This window comes from Xyrauchen texanus, chromosome 47 (genome assembly GCF_025860055.1).
Source record: "Xyrauchen texanus isolate HMW12.3.18 chromosome 47, RBS_HiC_50CHRs, whole genome shotgun sequence".
NCBI lineage: Eukaryota > Metazoa > Chordata > Actinopteri > Cypriniformes > Catostomidae > Xyrauchen > Xyrauchen texanus.
Window position 1 is genome coordinate 12020809 of NC_068322.1, and position 16650 is coordinate 12037458.

General features: G+C 37.5%; 1 protein-coding gene across 2 annotated transcripts in view; it reads left to right on the plus strand.

Moving 5' to 3' along the window:
• Positions 1-3024: 3024 nt before the first annotated feature.
• Positions 3025-16650, plus strand: part of LOC127638809 (protein shisa-like-1a) — a 42944-nt gene continuing 29318 nt past the window's right edge. For both annotated transcript variants that reach the window (XM_052120554.1, XM_052120552.1), the window contains exons 1-2: positions 3025-3201; positions 15426-15613. In XM_052120554.1, coding sequence (XP_051976514.1) covers positions 15547-15613 — 67 coding nt within the window. In that variant the 5' untranslated portion in view covers positions 3025-3201; positions 15426-15546. The remainder of the gene's footprint in view (positions 3202-15425; positions 15614-16650) is intronic.

Here is a 16650-nt window from a genome sequence, read left to right on the forward strand (position 1 = left end):
CTCAATACTCAGACTACTTAACAATTTAATAAAAAAATAAATGCAGATAAAACATTGATTTGAGTTTAAATTATTTTATTAGCTTATTTGTAAAGATTGCACAGTGAGCTTAGACGCAGGAAAGACTGTTCGCAGAACACAGATGAGCGGTCTGATATGCCTTAATTCCTAGTTGTGCGGTTGTTACAGAGCAATATCTGACCGCTGGATGGCGCCATTGACCAATCAAAATCGAGTATTCCAGACAGCTGCGTAATAAGCAATTTTATCATACTAATATTAACAGTTTGTATACTATTTACGTCTTGTTTCTATACTTTTGAAACACTGTGTATTTTAGAGTTCACGAATTGGTTCTAGTTTTTGCTTTTTTAAAGAAAAGGAGGGACAAGTCGAAAGTACTTTTTGTGGTAATCAACCATATGCCACAAATGCTTGATTGAGCTTAACTTGTTTTATACAAATGATTAGTTCCGGTCCTTGAATCTGATTGGACAAGAGAGGTTCCAAGAGTGCTGATGTCTCAGAACAGCTGCAGTCAGACGCTTTACTGTTTGTTGCACTCCACTTGTGTTTATGGCGTTCTAAACTAAAGTGTAAGAGCAGTGCAGATGTGTAAAAGCTGGTAGTTGTGTCTTTTTATTTATTACTGTGACATTAAAGATTTTAGCTTTGCCACAAAAGACCATTTTTATGTGTTATGAGCCAATTGAATTATTGAGTGAGTGCTGCCAGTCAGCGACCAAGCGGTTTCTTTGAAGTCATCAGCAATGTCTCTCACTTCATGAGCGCTCAAATTCTTACAACACTACAGCTGGGAAATACAGTTAAACTAACAGCTTCAGTATTAAGGCTTATCACAGCTGAGAGACACAACATTCTGAGTAATCACACATACTCAAGGCACTCATTTTACCAGAGTTTCCATGTTGAGAGAAGATGTAAACATGGCTTTCTATTGTAAATGACTCTTGTGTACCAACTACCGCAAAATAACCAGGGAAGACTCCTGCTTGGATGGCTATTGTTACATAGAGAAAATAGGATGTATTTGAACATCTCCCTCAAGGTGACTAACACTACATTACAGCTGAGAATAGAGTTAAACAGCTATAGCTTTTCTATTCATCACTGCGGTTATTACACACATTCAATCATGCTCTCTCTCAAACACACAAAGACACACACACACAAACACACACAGTCTTGATTCTCCAATAACTTGTTAGAAACAACCCAAGCCATCGGTAATCATTCAAAAGAGACAGTTTTGAATTAGTAATGCAGGCTTGGGTGCATCTTTTAGATCCTGATCTGTGGCGAAGAAAGTAGTTCCATGCACAAGTGCATTTTTTTGTTGTTGTTTTTTGTGTGACAGTCCATAGTTTTTCCCCTTTTTTTTCTTTTTTACTTGTTCATTGAACTGTGGTATAAAAGCAATATCGTGATGTATGGTCGTATATCAGCACGGCTGTGATTCGGCCGCAGGACATTTAAGGTTCTTTATATATTCCAGCTTCAAACATAGATCAATCAGAATGTCACTTATGGTTTACAACTGAAGGGATAGAATGTTGATCTTCGATGATTGTATTATTATTGGGTTTAATTGCAAGTATAAAGCAGTATTTTCCCTTATGAAGAGGTTCATAATTTTTTAAGTAATGCTTGGAAAGTTAAAAGAGGGACAGTGTTCATCTCACTCTCTCAGGCCCTGTTTACACCTGGTATTTTATATATCATATATACAGTATATACCGTATGTATATACTACTGTATAAATACACTACTGAGTCCTTCACTGTTGTCTGAATCAAGACATATTGTTTACATGACAAATATGACGTGATCATGTATTTACTTCTGAATGTGGATTAAGTGATTGTCTCAGTAGCTTTTGTACCCTCGTTACACCAGTATTTAGTTGTTCACTTGTGAATGGATCACCCAGGAGGGATTTTAATACAGGTGTAAATGCGGACTCTGTCCATCAGTCTGTCTGTTTCTCTCATTATTCTATTATGAAGGGGAGATCCTTATCCATGGAAGCCAGCTGATCTGAACTATATTAAGGACAGAATGAGTGCAAGAGAGAGAGAACAACTGGTTGATTGAGCTCAAGCCAGCTGTCAAAATCTCATCCAGACCATCCCTCATTAGTGAGCCAACACTGACCTTGTGCCTTCAACTAAAGTAATATTTCAAGATTCTACAACACATGTTGGCAGAGCACACCCACTCATGCTGTATGCGCACTCACAAATTCAGCAACATTTACCCACTTACAAATACATTTCGGCACACACGTTTGCTTTTCTATGGTATTGGCTTGGCATTGACTTCTATATTGTTTTTATACTGAGATAATAATATTTTACATCCCTTAACTCTACCCATAAAACTAACCCTCACAAAAACCTTTCTACATTTTTACTTTTACTTCATGAAGACATATTTAGTTTATTATTATGTATTTATCATCTGCGGACCTTTGGCTTGTCCCAGCAATGTAGGTGATTTCAGCCTTAACTAACTTGCAGATATTTTGGCAAAACCAATCACGTTTACTGTACCAAGGTATCTTAATGAGGACATACAATAGACATATAGACTGTTTTATATACTGTATGTAGAGCTTTTATATAAAAAATTATTATTACAGACTAACCCTAAGTCAAACTCTTACCCTACCCCTAAAAGAAAACACTGAGCACTTATAGAACTTCACTGCGTGAATTGTATGACTGTATGATTTTAAGTACGAATAATTTTTCCATTTAATAATGTCCTCATATGCACCCAAGGGAGGTTTTGTCAGATTTAACACACTTTTGTCAGACTTCATAAACACTGTATTGTCATACACACACACACACACCCTCCCATCATCTTTCCCTCTCTCTATCTCTCTCTCTCCCTCTCTCTCTCTCTCTCTCTCTCTCTCTCTCTCTCTCTCTCTCTCTCTCGCTCACATGCTGTCTGCACGCAGTTTAAGCGCATGGAAGGTAGAGCACAGAACTGCGGGTTTCCTCTCCTCCTCTTTACCTCCGTTCATCATCTCTCTCAGATGACAGCCTGTGACTGTTCACTCACTGGAACAGCAGGATGAGTGTGTACCTGTGTATGTGTGGCAAACTCTACTAGCGCTCATGCAGCAACATTAGGCAAACTGACTCAAGAAATAAAGACAAACAGAAAGAGGTAAGAGCAACTCTCTGCTTCTAATTAACCATAAATGTTTTTCTTCTGTTCAGCCAAATTCCCTGTTTAACTTACGTGTGCTGAAGTTTGACTGGAACAGACCACTGTTTTTTACACTTGCAGGCTGTTATTGATATTTCTGAGCTAACTGAAAAGCATATTGTTAGGGTGAAGAGGTGGAATGAATTGTATTTAGCTTACATGAGAGGCTAATGTGGAGTATTCTTGTGACTTTTTGTGTGGTTAGATGATATCAGAACATCTGAGCTTGAAGCCTTATATAGTTAGACAGGTGAAAGGTGAACTGCTGATGATGTGGGAGCCTGACAGTATTCAGAGTTTGTGTGGCATTAATGAACTGGTTTTAGGCAGAGCTTTAACTGGTATTAGGCAGAGCTTGCATGTCTGAATTTTTCTTCTGCTCTGCAGTCTAAGGGGATGGCGGTAACTTTGAAACAGACAAATCTTCTGTGTGTTAGATCCATGTTCAGATTCATTGTAGCTCTCTCTCTCCATTAGGAAACATATTATTTTTTGTCTGATATTCAAAGGCAGAGGCAGATGCAGGGGAAGAGCGTGAGGGGATGAAATGAAGATAATAAATGAGCAGAGTTTATTGAACAACCTTGGTTGCATTTTTATTTTGTATTTTTTACAGTGTTTTAAGCCTTGAAACCCTTGAATGAAGACAAGCCCTTGAGTCTCTAACTTGAGTCTTGGTTCCTCCCAAGGTTTGTCCCTCAACCACTTTAAACATATAAAGAAGTTTTTCGTTCTACTCAGTGTAGCGTTTCTTAAGCACTTCTCTTTGTAAAGCTGTTATGGAACATGTATTGTGAAAAGCGCTATATAGATCAATTTAATTGAACTAAATGCATTGCATTGAATTGAACAGAAGTTTTACAGCACTAGAAAAACATAGCAAGAAACAATATAAAATAAAAAGTAAAAATGACGACAAAGACATGGACGGACGGATGGACAGACAGATAGATGGGATAGAGAAGCGAAAATGTAATGAACTTCTCAAAGTCTAAAGTAGATGAGCATCCATTCAGCTTCTGTGTGTATTAGTGCTAGCAGCAGCTCAGCAGCAGCTCACTAACTACTAATTGGGTTCACCACCTCTGTTATTTCTCAGACTATGTGCAAGTGAGCATATGTGTTTGAAAGGAGTCTTTTATCTCTGTGAGTGGTTGCGATGTCAGTTGTCAAGCATACTTCAGTCAGTCAAAATACGTCCACAGCTAAACAGTGATGAATGATTCAGGACGGAACCCTCAAGCAATTTGTATGGAGTACCACAGTATGCTGTCAGGACTCTCTCACAGCTAGATCTAGGTGTCAAGCTGTTTAAGAGCATTTCAAATTTCAGGTGTTTTAAAGAGATAGTTCACACAAAAATTCAAGTCATCATTGACATTCTGATCCTTTCTTATGTAGAACGCAAAAAAATTGTTATCTAGCCGAATGTCCTAGCTGATTTTTTTTTTTCTATATAATAATAGTGAATGGTCACCATGGCATTTCTTGGTCCTTAAGCCTATTCACATTATTTTTATGGAAAAGTGCAACTTGGACATTCTGCTAAACATCTTGTTTTGTGTTCCACGTAAGAAAGAGTAATTCAAAACAGAATTATTATTTTTGGGTGAACTACAGTTTACCGAATTGACTAATGAATTGCATATTATCAGCTATGTCTAATTTAACAGGGACTATTGTTGATCTTTAATAGCATGAGGAACAGTTGATGCCTATGTACCCAGAGGAACAGCTCCAGACAAAATTAATGCATTTCCCTCAGGGCTATATTAGATTTTTTTGTGATTTAGAACCTGCACTGCCAACATGGGTCTAATTAGCTCCAGTTCCATTGTTTAATCTCAATTGGCCATATTTATTTAGTATCAGGTCTTTTGGAAATACCATCCATAAAATGTGGTCCCTCTGAATCAGAAGCCAAATTTAGGCTCCTAATTTTAGTCTCGACACATCATCTCTCTAAGGTGAGAAATACATTTGGGAGGAGAACAAAGGGGCTGGTATTAATGAGGGTCATATTTCAGCCCCTTTTGTCCCAACGGCGCTGGTTATCTGCCTTTCACACAGAGAAAGAGAGATACTTTCCTCTCAACTGAAAACCACCGCTGAAAGGACCAGCATGAATTAGCGTTGGTCTGGTGCTTGTCTAGCAAGTGTATCTGCATAGCAATGATGATCACAGCAAAGCAAGTAAAGCTGGTTGACCAAGGAAGTCTTCCTGGTTAATGAAGTTAGGAAGCCTCGTGGGAACATGATCTTTAAGAGCTCAGGAGATTTAATGAGATCTATATGTTTCTTTAATGAATCAACTCTGTCAACTTTCTCCTAAAATCCCATAGGAAACAAAAATCACATATGAGATTTCATTAATACCTCAGTTATTTCTCCTGGAAAGCAATGAGACTGACTTTTGTCAGTTTTTTTCTCCTAAAAGTTCCCAGTAATCTCATATGTTTCTCCTCTAGAGTTTCAGAGGAGATCTCAACAGTGTCTCATACTGTGCTTAGATTTGCCAAGACACAAGTAATTTTATTGTTCTATAGTCTTAATTATTTTAACTAATGCTTCATTTTACTTTTTTAATTCCCCTAAGGGTACCTCTGACCTGTTTGATTTGAACGCATTTATTTAAAAGGCCCACCCATAGTCTATCCAAGTATAATCTAAACCTGATAAAGGTGATTTGAGTGTACACAGAGGGGCATCTCAGTCAGTAAAAGAGAATGTGCGTTAATGTATATATTGAATAAACTGTTCTCCATCATTCTTACATTACAGGGGGAAACTGACACTGAGGAGCCATAAAAAATGTTCTTTAGAGAGATAGCAACCATCGAGAGAGAGAGAGAGAGAGAGAGAGAGAGAGAGAGAGAGAGAGAGAGAGAGAGAGAGAGAGAGAGAGAGAGAGAGAGTGAATTAGGCATAAATGGACAGAAGAAAGGGGGATATAAAAGCTATTTGCAGCTTTTATCTCACATTTAATAAGACATTTAATGCAGTTACCATATTTGAGAAGAAGCAAAAGTGACTTTTTACAGAATATGGTCATTCACAAGCAGTGGGTTACACAGGGCTTGCTGTGAACAGAGGGGCTCAAGCACAAGACTTTCATGAAATTTAAAGTTCAATCCCAGAACTAATAATGGAAAGAAAAGGTGAATTTAGAGAAAGAGTGCTGTTAGAATCATTGAAAGTAGTGTGGAGTACATGTAGTTAAACCAGCACTGACATTTAGGTTCAACTGAAACTTTACAGTCCAAAGACAGCCTGCTGTTTAAAATCAGCAATCAAATGAAACTGTTGCCATTCACGTTTCATGTTTACAACCATAAGACAAAGTGTTGCTATGGTGAATCATCACAATTTCGCTGACTGCACTGAGTGACTCAGACATATTCTGTACACACATAGAAAGGTACTGTAATTTAGGGTGAGAATTGGTGGGATTAAATGGAAATACTCATGCCAAACTTTAATTTTATTGGAGATGTCAGCAACGACAGTCTGTCACCTGGAAACTTTATGATGACCCTTTGTGATCCACATTTGTGACAAGGAGGAGGGTGTGGCGGGGCTGTGATGGAGCACGGCTGGCGCTGAATTAGCTGATCAGCAGGAGAACCAGCTAAGGGGAGGCCGGAGGCGCCAGTTCGAGAGAGTGAGAGTTGCACTCGGCAGTGCTGCACGTTTGTTTATGTTGGTTTTAAGTTAATTTATATAATTACAATTTTCCTTGCTCATCCTTATACTGTTACAACAACAAATAAGAATTATGACTTGCACATTTTAGTTTTTCTATTTTTGTCTAGCAATGCTAATGGTGTTGGTGGACTAGTGGAAACTGATCTTCTGTAAGCAGAGGACTCATTTTATAAAAGCTGTTTTTCCCCAGAACACAATAAAGGCTGTAATCTGATAGGATGTGTTTGTATCCCTGGGCTATTCGGTCTGATTTAAGCTAAGGGGTATTGATAGTAACTATGGGGATGAGCAGAGAACAGATTGTACTAGGAACTGCAGTGCTGATGACGTTAGTTTATGTTATCTAGTGTAAATTAACTCTTATTTATTATATATGCATCAAAATTCCAGTTCTTACAAAAATACATACATAAAATATAAAATATGAAGTAGAGATCCATGTGTTTAGTGCTTGCATTTACATCTTATACTGTTTCTTTCTCTTCTCCACAAATTTCTACAATTAATTCAGCCTGAATCAGTTAACATACAGACTCCATTCAAACGTAATTTTGTGGATAGGTGCGTTATGTTTGGTTTTTATTAAATAATTACATTTTGAAAATCTCTCATTGACTTGCACTGATAGAATGTTCAGTATTCAAAATGATTCTGTCATCGTAATATTTGTATACCGGTACTGAATTCTAATTGACCATCTTTCTGACATCAATTTGCATTACAAATTGCAATTAGTCTTTACATTCTTGCATCTATTTAACTACCTATAGCTGACTATATACTTAAAAGGAGAATACATTTTTAGCAGTTTTTGCCTGAATTGTACAGCCAGGTGAAAGGATGGCAAAAGACCAATAACTGAGGGACATTATTGAAATTTAGAGACACTTTGCATTTGGCCCTGCGGCTGTTTTGAATCTGACCACTGCGGTTGGGTAGTGAGTCTTTGGGCTCTCTGTAAGAAGTTGCTAATTTTCTCTGTGTCGGCTCACTTTCAGAAACCTCAGAGAATATCAGTCAGACTTAATGAGCAAAACCATCCAAAATTATAATACAGGTACTCTGTATTATAGATGGGAACAATGTTTTTATACTGTTCACTGTTAGGAGTTGATTAATTGGTTGATTAATTAAATATATACGTTTTGTCAATTATATATTTTTTTGTTTTATTTTAGGTCTTTTGATAATGAGCCAATCAATTTGTGGACCACTTGGAATTCTGCAGTTTAGTAACATCTGAGTTAGATGCTTGTATGTGTATAAATGTGTCTGTGAGAGATTACCTACATTACCCAATTCTGGAAAAAGTCATTTCACAACCAAATCAACTGAATGCCTCTTGTTCAAACAACATCCATAAATCTCTGAGGATGATGTTTCCTCCTGCAATCTGGCATTTTTTCCCTCTAAACGGACACATTAACTAACAAAGCTTACGGTATTAAATAATTAACAAGCAAAACTCCACAATCAAAAGCAATTAGTAAGTAGCTACTCCATTATTCAATAGTAAGAGGCAGGGGGTATGTGAATGCCTACTGAGCATAGGCATATACAGTATGTTTTAATTGATCTTAGGAGAGGAACAATGATTTAACTGAAGCTCAAACAGAATTTTGGGATTTCTCTTTTGCTCAGAGGCAACAGGGGTGTCTCATAATCTCTCTCGCTTTGTCAGATACACACACAGGCACACGTTCACAAATGCATATTGGTTCAGAGGGAATAGATAAACACACTCTGTAGTGTAGCCTTGGGATAAGACAGTTCTTCACACTTTCTCTGCTTCTGTGAAGCACTATGTGATGTAGTGCCAGGAGTGGCACTGCTGATGGATTCAGGCACATAAGTCTGTGAAATGCAAGCTATATTCGACACAGTTGTGTGTCAGAGCATGCTCCTCGCAGTGTTAGTACATGGTTGTCCTTGTTTTTCACTGTTAACAATGGCTTCAGTCTTCTATAGTTTCTTTCTGAAAATATGTTTCTTTCTTTGATACATAACTGTCTTGTCTCGTCTGGACCTAAATTGAGAGAGCTTACTTGCAAACCAGCTGTAGAATAAAGAGCAGTTTAACTATTAAACAGCTACATTTCTTTCCAAGAAATTTCACTTGACAAAAAACTCATCAAAAATTCACAAAAACATTTGCTGCTGGAAATTAGATGTGATATAGGAGTTACATACAGCACATGCCATTTACGAACCTATACATCTGTCCCTCACAGTAACAGCATCATATTCATTCATGTCAAAAATTTAATATGGCACTACTATGAGGTCAGTAATGGTCTATGATGAAAGAATTTAAATTTTTGGGTGAACTGTACTTTTAAAGATGCTCTCCATACCTGTAGTCCAGGACATTTGTAGTCTGTTTGTGTAGTATTGTGTTTATGGCGTTGTGGGTTTGGAAAGCCATGTGTTTGCAAAGTAGTCTTACTAATGTTATTGGGGGGCCATGGTATTCTTGTTCAAGTATTTTTTTTATTATTATTCATATATTTTTGAGTATTTGTAAATGGTAAAATAATTAATTAGGTAGTCATTCAGTAGCAGTGTATAACCATCGGTTATTATCACTGTACATTGTACAGCCACATTTATGTAAGGGTTGCATAAAGTGTGTGTGTTTTTAAATGTATTCAAATATGCAGAACTTGGGTACGTGAAGCTGCAGATCCCTACAGTTCTGTATGTGTAAATGGTTTATTTGGAGGTGCATAATGCTTGTGCTCAATTTAATGTTTATTGTTCACCCACTTTCTGAATGTCTCTGAGTTTCCAAGGTAACATTGAAGCTGTTTGCATGTGCGTAGGACAGTGTTGTTTGTCATATGCTTTTTGCTTTCTGGTTTTAGCATATAAATGTGCAGCGTTGGTATACATCTGAGACAAGCAGCATATGTTCAGTATAAAAACAGATCACACAATAAACATAATGATGAAGATATAAAGATATAAAATCTAACTTATGGGCAATGAGCAAACAGCCATTACCTCATTTGGACTTAAGAGAAAGTGGTACAGGAATAAGATTTGAATGTTGATTCTCAAAGGCTTTTTTGTTTTTCCACAGTATTTTTCAGCATGAGCGCAAGTGTAACAGCATAGTATGATTATATATGAGTCAATTAAAATTATGAGGTAACGGATAATCAATAGGGTTTAGGTTCTCTGGTTATGCTGATTGTTTTTAATGCTGGATACAGCCAAACTTGTGCAGGGCAAGGGCGTAGGTTTGGTTTGAAAGTTGGTAGGGACATATAGCAGGATAATAGTAAAAATGTTAGTGTTAAGAAAATGCGAGAAAGTCACTCTGGTAATATACGCAAATTAAAATGATTTCCTCATATAACAAGTCTCATCTCTTATTTCTCTGCCCCATCATATTAAATATTAGCCTTTTTTTATATAATTTCTAAAGAATAAAAAAATAAGAACTGAGCACTAGGGCTGCACGGTTAGAAGAAAAACATTTTATTTCCGATAAACTTGGATAATATGCAGTGATATGTGATGCAAAAAACCTAAGATGCTGTAAATGGGAAAATATTACATCGAGAAATTAATATCCAAGGGACATAAACTGACATCCTGTAAAATGTATTATCCACCATTAAACAAATGGAAATCTAAACAAAGGCTAAATTAACAATTTGCATGTGCAAAATGGCATCACAACATAAACCAATTATGAGGAGAATGGAACATTGACATTTTCCCCCACTTTCTGCTTTTCAACTCCCCTCACTCCCACATAATCTTTTCTCATATTTCTTATTTATCTGTACTTACATTTATAGCTTAGCATACAATTAATTACTTTTCTTTATCAAAAGTACCTTATTTTATTGGAAAAAAAAACATTATTTTTAATCCTGATGCTCTTCTCCAATGTGCAAAATGAAACACGTATTGGGAATTACACCAGCATCTTAAAATTCTGCACCTCTGGCATGATCTTTCAAATTTTAAAGTGCCTACCTCAAGAGGGCACTTACCAGCCGAAAAAGCCAAATTCTCCATTGGGCTGCATGCAAAACTAATGAAATTTTTGGCATTTTGACAGGAAACATTTTAGTATGTTTGTTTAAATCTGCTAATTTCAAGGATTGGACATAAGATACAAATGGAAAATTGCCGCCGTAACCAACAAAAAAAATATATTTTTAAATCTTACATATGACTGTGACTGGTGCAAGGGCCAAAGAACTGACAAAAGTAAACAGGTGCCAAGTGACAACAACGTTTATGCACCGCTTCAGAAGAGGTATGGCAATAATTTACATTACAATAATTTATAATTTACAATAATTTAATTAATAATTAACTAAAGACATTTAACATTTGTTCAAAATAAAATAAAAACATAGTATAAAGTATTTTCTGTGTGGTAAAATTGCCAAGTGTTGGTCGGGACACTTTCGGGATTTTCTGAAAGTTTATAGGGACATGTGCTCTCATCCCTACCTAAATTTACACCTATGGTGCAGGGGGACACCCCACACCTTTTGCACGTGGCACCTGGTTGCCAGTATAATTTAGAATAGAATTTCCATAATAATGGTTCTTATTTATTAATGACTCCCTATAAGTGTTCTTTAATATTATATTTTATTTTACATGTAAACAATAATAAATAATCTGATAAATCATGATTTATGAAAAAGTTAAAATGTTTGCACACAGGTTTTATACATAAATATGTGTGTATGCATGGTTAGTAAATGATACACATTACATTTCCATCTGTAAAATACTTTGGGTATGTTTACAAGCATCTAATATTTTAATCAGTGTTTATCTGTGCCATAGGCACATGTGTATGGAATGTGTACTGTATGTGTTTGCCTACTTGGCTTCTGTTGTGTTTCGTGCATGTGTGTGTGTGTGTGTGTGTGTACAGTATAACGTATATGCATATATGTTTGTCTCTATGTATGTGTAACTGTGTGTGGTGTGTTTCCTCTCTGCTGGCAAAGGGGAGTGTTTGTGACTGACAATAAGTCATTCAAAAGACCGCAAGGGTGAGGGAGACAGATTGGCATGGTGGCGTGTTATGACAGACGGCCAGCTCAGAGCGACCAGGCTGTATAGCTGTAAACCATACATAGACACGCTGACTGCTAGGTAAACACAGAGAAAGATAAGAAAGATGATATAAATATATTTATAGAGAGAAAGAGAGGTGTTCTCAGAGTAACATCTCAGTCAGAAGTAGTTTCTCTCACAAAAGAGAACTCCTGTCACAGGGTACACACACAAGCGCATGCTCTCAGAAAACCCTTTAGCACAAAACATGTATAATGCAAAGCAGTTCCATTTAACCAATAGTGGATTGCCCTTCAGGACCATATGTTTCCTCTCCCTGCCTGAAGATCTCAGTCTTATTTATTCAGCATAGGTAGGTCACATGCATCTGTTCCATGTGCTTCTCTTGCCAGTCCCTTTCACCATCCTCTGAGACTCTCGAGGTATGTTCAGAATAGCATAGAATCTACTCTATTTTTGCGTTATGCTCGGAAGGCCTACAACATTTGCAAAACATTTGCAGAATATAACCCAAGCATACAGCATGGGATGCTGTTTTCCACAATACAATGCACTCATTAAAACAATGACAAATATATCAGGAATTATACCATCCATGATTTTTAACGTCTCTTTGTGAATGACTGGACTGACAAAAGTTAAATTAAATTAATAATGCTAATTTATCATATTTCTAAATAGATAACTGTTTGCCTATTGCCGATTAAGCATGCCATTTAGTGAGATTGTGTGGAAAAACAATATGGCATTTAAACAATTTTTTAAATATTGTTGCATTTTATTTCACAAACAATTTTTGGCCTTTTTGCCACTTTTGTTGACAAGAAGAGCAGGGAATGGTATAGGGAAATGAAGCAAGCCAGATTTAAACTTATTTTTATATCGAGTGCCATGGCTCAACATGTTGAGGATACAGCTCCAACCACATAATTTAAAAAACTGTTTGTTGTTCCTTCTATGTTCACATTTAAATGTATTCCGACAATTGTGCCGGTTGTCTAACGAGGATATAAAGGCTTTGAAAAGGCTTCATACAAAGAGCTTTGATGTGATGTGTGGGGACTGGAGACATCAGAGACAGAACATGTAGAGACAGGCAAGGATGGAATTATCAATAAGGAATTATCACATACAATTAAGGTGACCAGATTCCTGCTTGTGTAAAACGGGACAGCCTCCTCCCAGCAAAAATGAAATTGACATATCCTTACCTAGGAGCAGATCAATGCAAAGTAGAGGGTGCATCCGCATCTGTAACTGTTGTCACCTTGTACTTTTTGCTAGCAGCCATTTTTCTCAGTGTGTGCTTGTCTTTCAAGAGTTTTTCATAAAACACAGAGCAGTCGAGTCCAAAATTAAGTCAATATTTGTCCATGCTGCGTTCGTTAATGAGAACACATGCTCCACAGATGCAGATGTCCCAGGCAGGCATAAAACATACTCCACGACCTTGGCTAAGACTCCGAAGTTGATGTCTTGCTCTCCAGCTCACGAAAATGTCTGTCCATCACTCAGACATGGCCATCTTGTTCATGTTCCAACCAGTGATGCGACGAGTGACAATGTTTTTCATGCAAGCCCACTCATCAAAGGGCGTGGCTTTGTCAATCAAACTGAGAGCGGGATTCTGGAGTAGAAGTGTTCGAGGCTGCTCTGAATGTCTTGCCACTCTGGGATGTCTCTCAGTAGGGCCCACTCAAGTTTTTCTGTGTTCTCCAATGAGCAGCTCCATTTTTGGTGGTAATCCAATGATACTGAATAAAATTCTCACAGCACAAAAGAAATCATCCGCTCGCATGTCACCAGATTCAACCAGGGCATCCAACTGCTTTTTAATGTCAAAGGGTATGAATGATTCCTCCAGCCTGGCCAGCAAAACTTTTCTCAGGCCATGAATGTGAAAAACTATGGCCATGCACAACAGAATGATAAGCAAAAGTCCTTCACTTGTGTGCACCATGTGAGATTCTGATCTTTGCTTCACAAAAAAATCACTAACACTTGGTTTGGCACACTTACTTTTAGCAGCATCCACATGCTTTTTTGGATTGTGCGATATCAGTGCGGCCTCCGTGGGCAATGGAAAAACTAGCTCCACAAATCTCACACCTCACTTTACTAGGCTCTGTATGTGACTCCTTTTTTAGAAATGTAATCTCTTTTTGAAGATCCTCACTAAATGTACATGCTCTAGGTACAGTAGATAAGAGAAAATATCACACAATATACACTCATAAAATATAGATGCTACATTTGGCTAAGGATTATATGTAGGGTGGCCAGATGTACTGTTTTTCCCAGGACAGTCCCAGGACCCTTCCTTGCCACAATTCCATCTGTGTGCTCTTTCAAACTGACTCTTCAATCAGTTCACTAACTGGACATCTATTAATTGGGGATTGTGATTGGATAGTTTTATCCAATCATGTACTAACACGGTGTGATTTTATTGGTTTTACAAGCCGTATCCTTGGCTACCTTTGATTAGAATACTCACGTGACTGAGAAAGCCGCATAGACAATAAATACATTTTAGAAGAGGGGAATATTTTTTTTTTTCAGAATAAATTGGGACACTAGAAAAAGTGCTTGAATGTGGGACTTTCCTGGGAAAAGCAGTACATCTGGCCACCCTACATATAATCCTTAGCCACATGTAGCATCTATATTTTATGACTGTATATTGCGTGATATTTTCTCTTATCTACTGTACCTAGAGTCCTCTCATCAAAAAGCTGGCCTCTCCTATGTTTATCATCAACCTAGTAATTTTCCTTTGACAGTCATGATGAAAGATTGCTGTTTGAACAGCTGTAGCTGTATCTTATCTGTAAAGCGGCCTGATATTAAATGGTAGGCACAGAAAGGACAGCTATGATGATGGGTTTGTTTGGCTCAAAGGAGTCTCTTTGGAAGAGAACCATTACAGACCTTCATATTGAGGCTCTGATCATGCCACAGGTCTCTTACTATACAGCTCTCATGAAATGGACTACTTATCTCTCAGTGCTGTGTTTCAAATGCAACAGCAATAGACTGAATGCTATCATGGTTTTGTCATGAGTTCTAGTCTTATTTGTAAAATTTCCATCCAATGGAAGTTAATCTTGGAAGATGCTATATTTAATTTGACAGGAATGAAAAAGAGGATGTGTGGGATAAGGGATCTGTTCAATGGGTTGTACTGTTGTGGCTTAGTGTTGATCGTTCAGCCGAAGAAACATTGACAACAGTGATTGGATTGTATATTTAATTGTCTAGCACATGTTTGCTCATGTGTATTTACACACATTGTTCCAAGTATTTGACATTGTTGTACCTACAACAATGACACCAGCCTTGCTTTGTGGCAATAAAAGCTTCTATTCTATTAAATTTTATTCTTTGTAGTTTAAACACTGTTATATTTGTTTTTGTAGTCTCTTTCAGAGCTTGCAGAATAGATATTATGACAACCTGGCAGAGAGCAATGAGTGTGTGTTGACGGATAAAGCCTCCCCACTCTCTCTCCTCCTACTGTGTCTTCATGAGGACTGAGAGATGACCATGCACGGCCACTGGTCCTTCAACACCCTGACCATCATTTTCATCCTGCTTTCCACTGCAGGTAAGATCATACATACCAGCCTACTAGACCAGAGGTACAGCAATCCAAAACCACACATTATATGTGTGATCCAGTTTCAGAATTATTACGGTACCTCAGTTCTATATTTACTCATTGGCACTCAGTTCTGGACACAATGTTTTTTGAGCCAGTCACCTGAGCCATGGGACAAATTACACTAGAACTGCAGGAAAATAATGTCATGACAACCCGATTGGCTGACGGCACCATAAGAACACACACAGTGCCAAGCCCTTTATACACTTGGTGTATAGTAGTTTTGAGCAGTTCACACTGGTGGCACTGGAATACCACCACATTAAGTCTGTTTTGAGAAAAACTGAAGAAAAAAACACACACACACACACACACACACACACACACACACACACAAAACACAGTTTCAGTCAGATGTGTGCACTCACAAGTAATGACGGACCTGTGGGAAACTGGAGTCATATTTTTAGGGATTTGACTTGGCAAATACTGGGTTAGAACTAGACACTCCAGATGAGTCATCCCAAATTGAAAACTGGGCTGGTGGCTCTTATCTGCTGGGCAAAATGGTATGTGATTTGTTAGACAAGCATCAAACATGTATGAGGAGAAAAACAAAGTCTATGATGTCACTGAAAACAATTAACGGGCCATCTACTGCATACAAAATAAACTACATGCAACATCTTCAAGTAGCATTTGTGGACCAGTTCCAAAAGCAACTGGCTTTAGAGGTCTGCTAACTATCATGGAACAAAAATCAGCCATTAATGTCTAGGACTTTACAGTCATAGAATGATCCGTTAGCCCACCATGAAAAAAAAATGAATTGCTGTTCATTGTATTTATAGGCCTATATATCATGAATAACAATGCAGAACATGTATATTGTGGTTAACACAGTCTTTATTTATTATTCAAGTCAAGATTAGATCATATCCTTGGCTGTTGGACAAGTTCACTCATGGTTCACTCTTGCAAGCGTGACTAGTGAAGAAGTCTTTTTGTTGAACCTCTAGTCCAAAAACTTGAATTCCTTT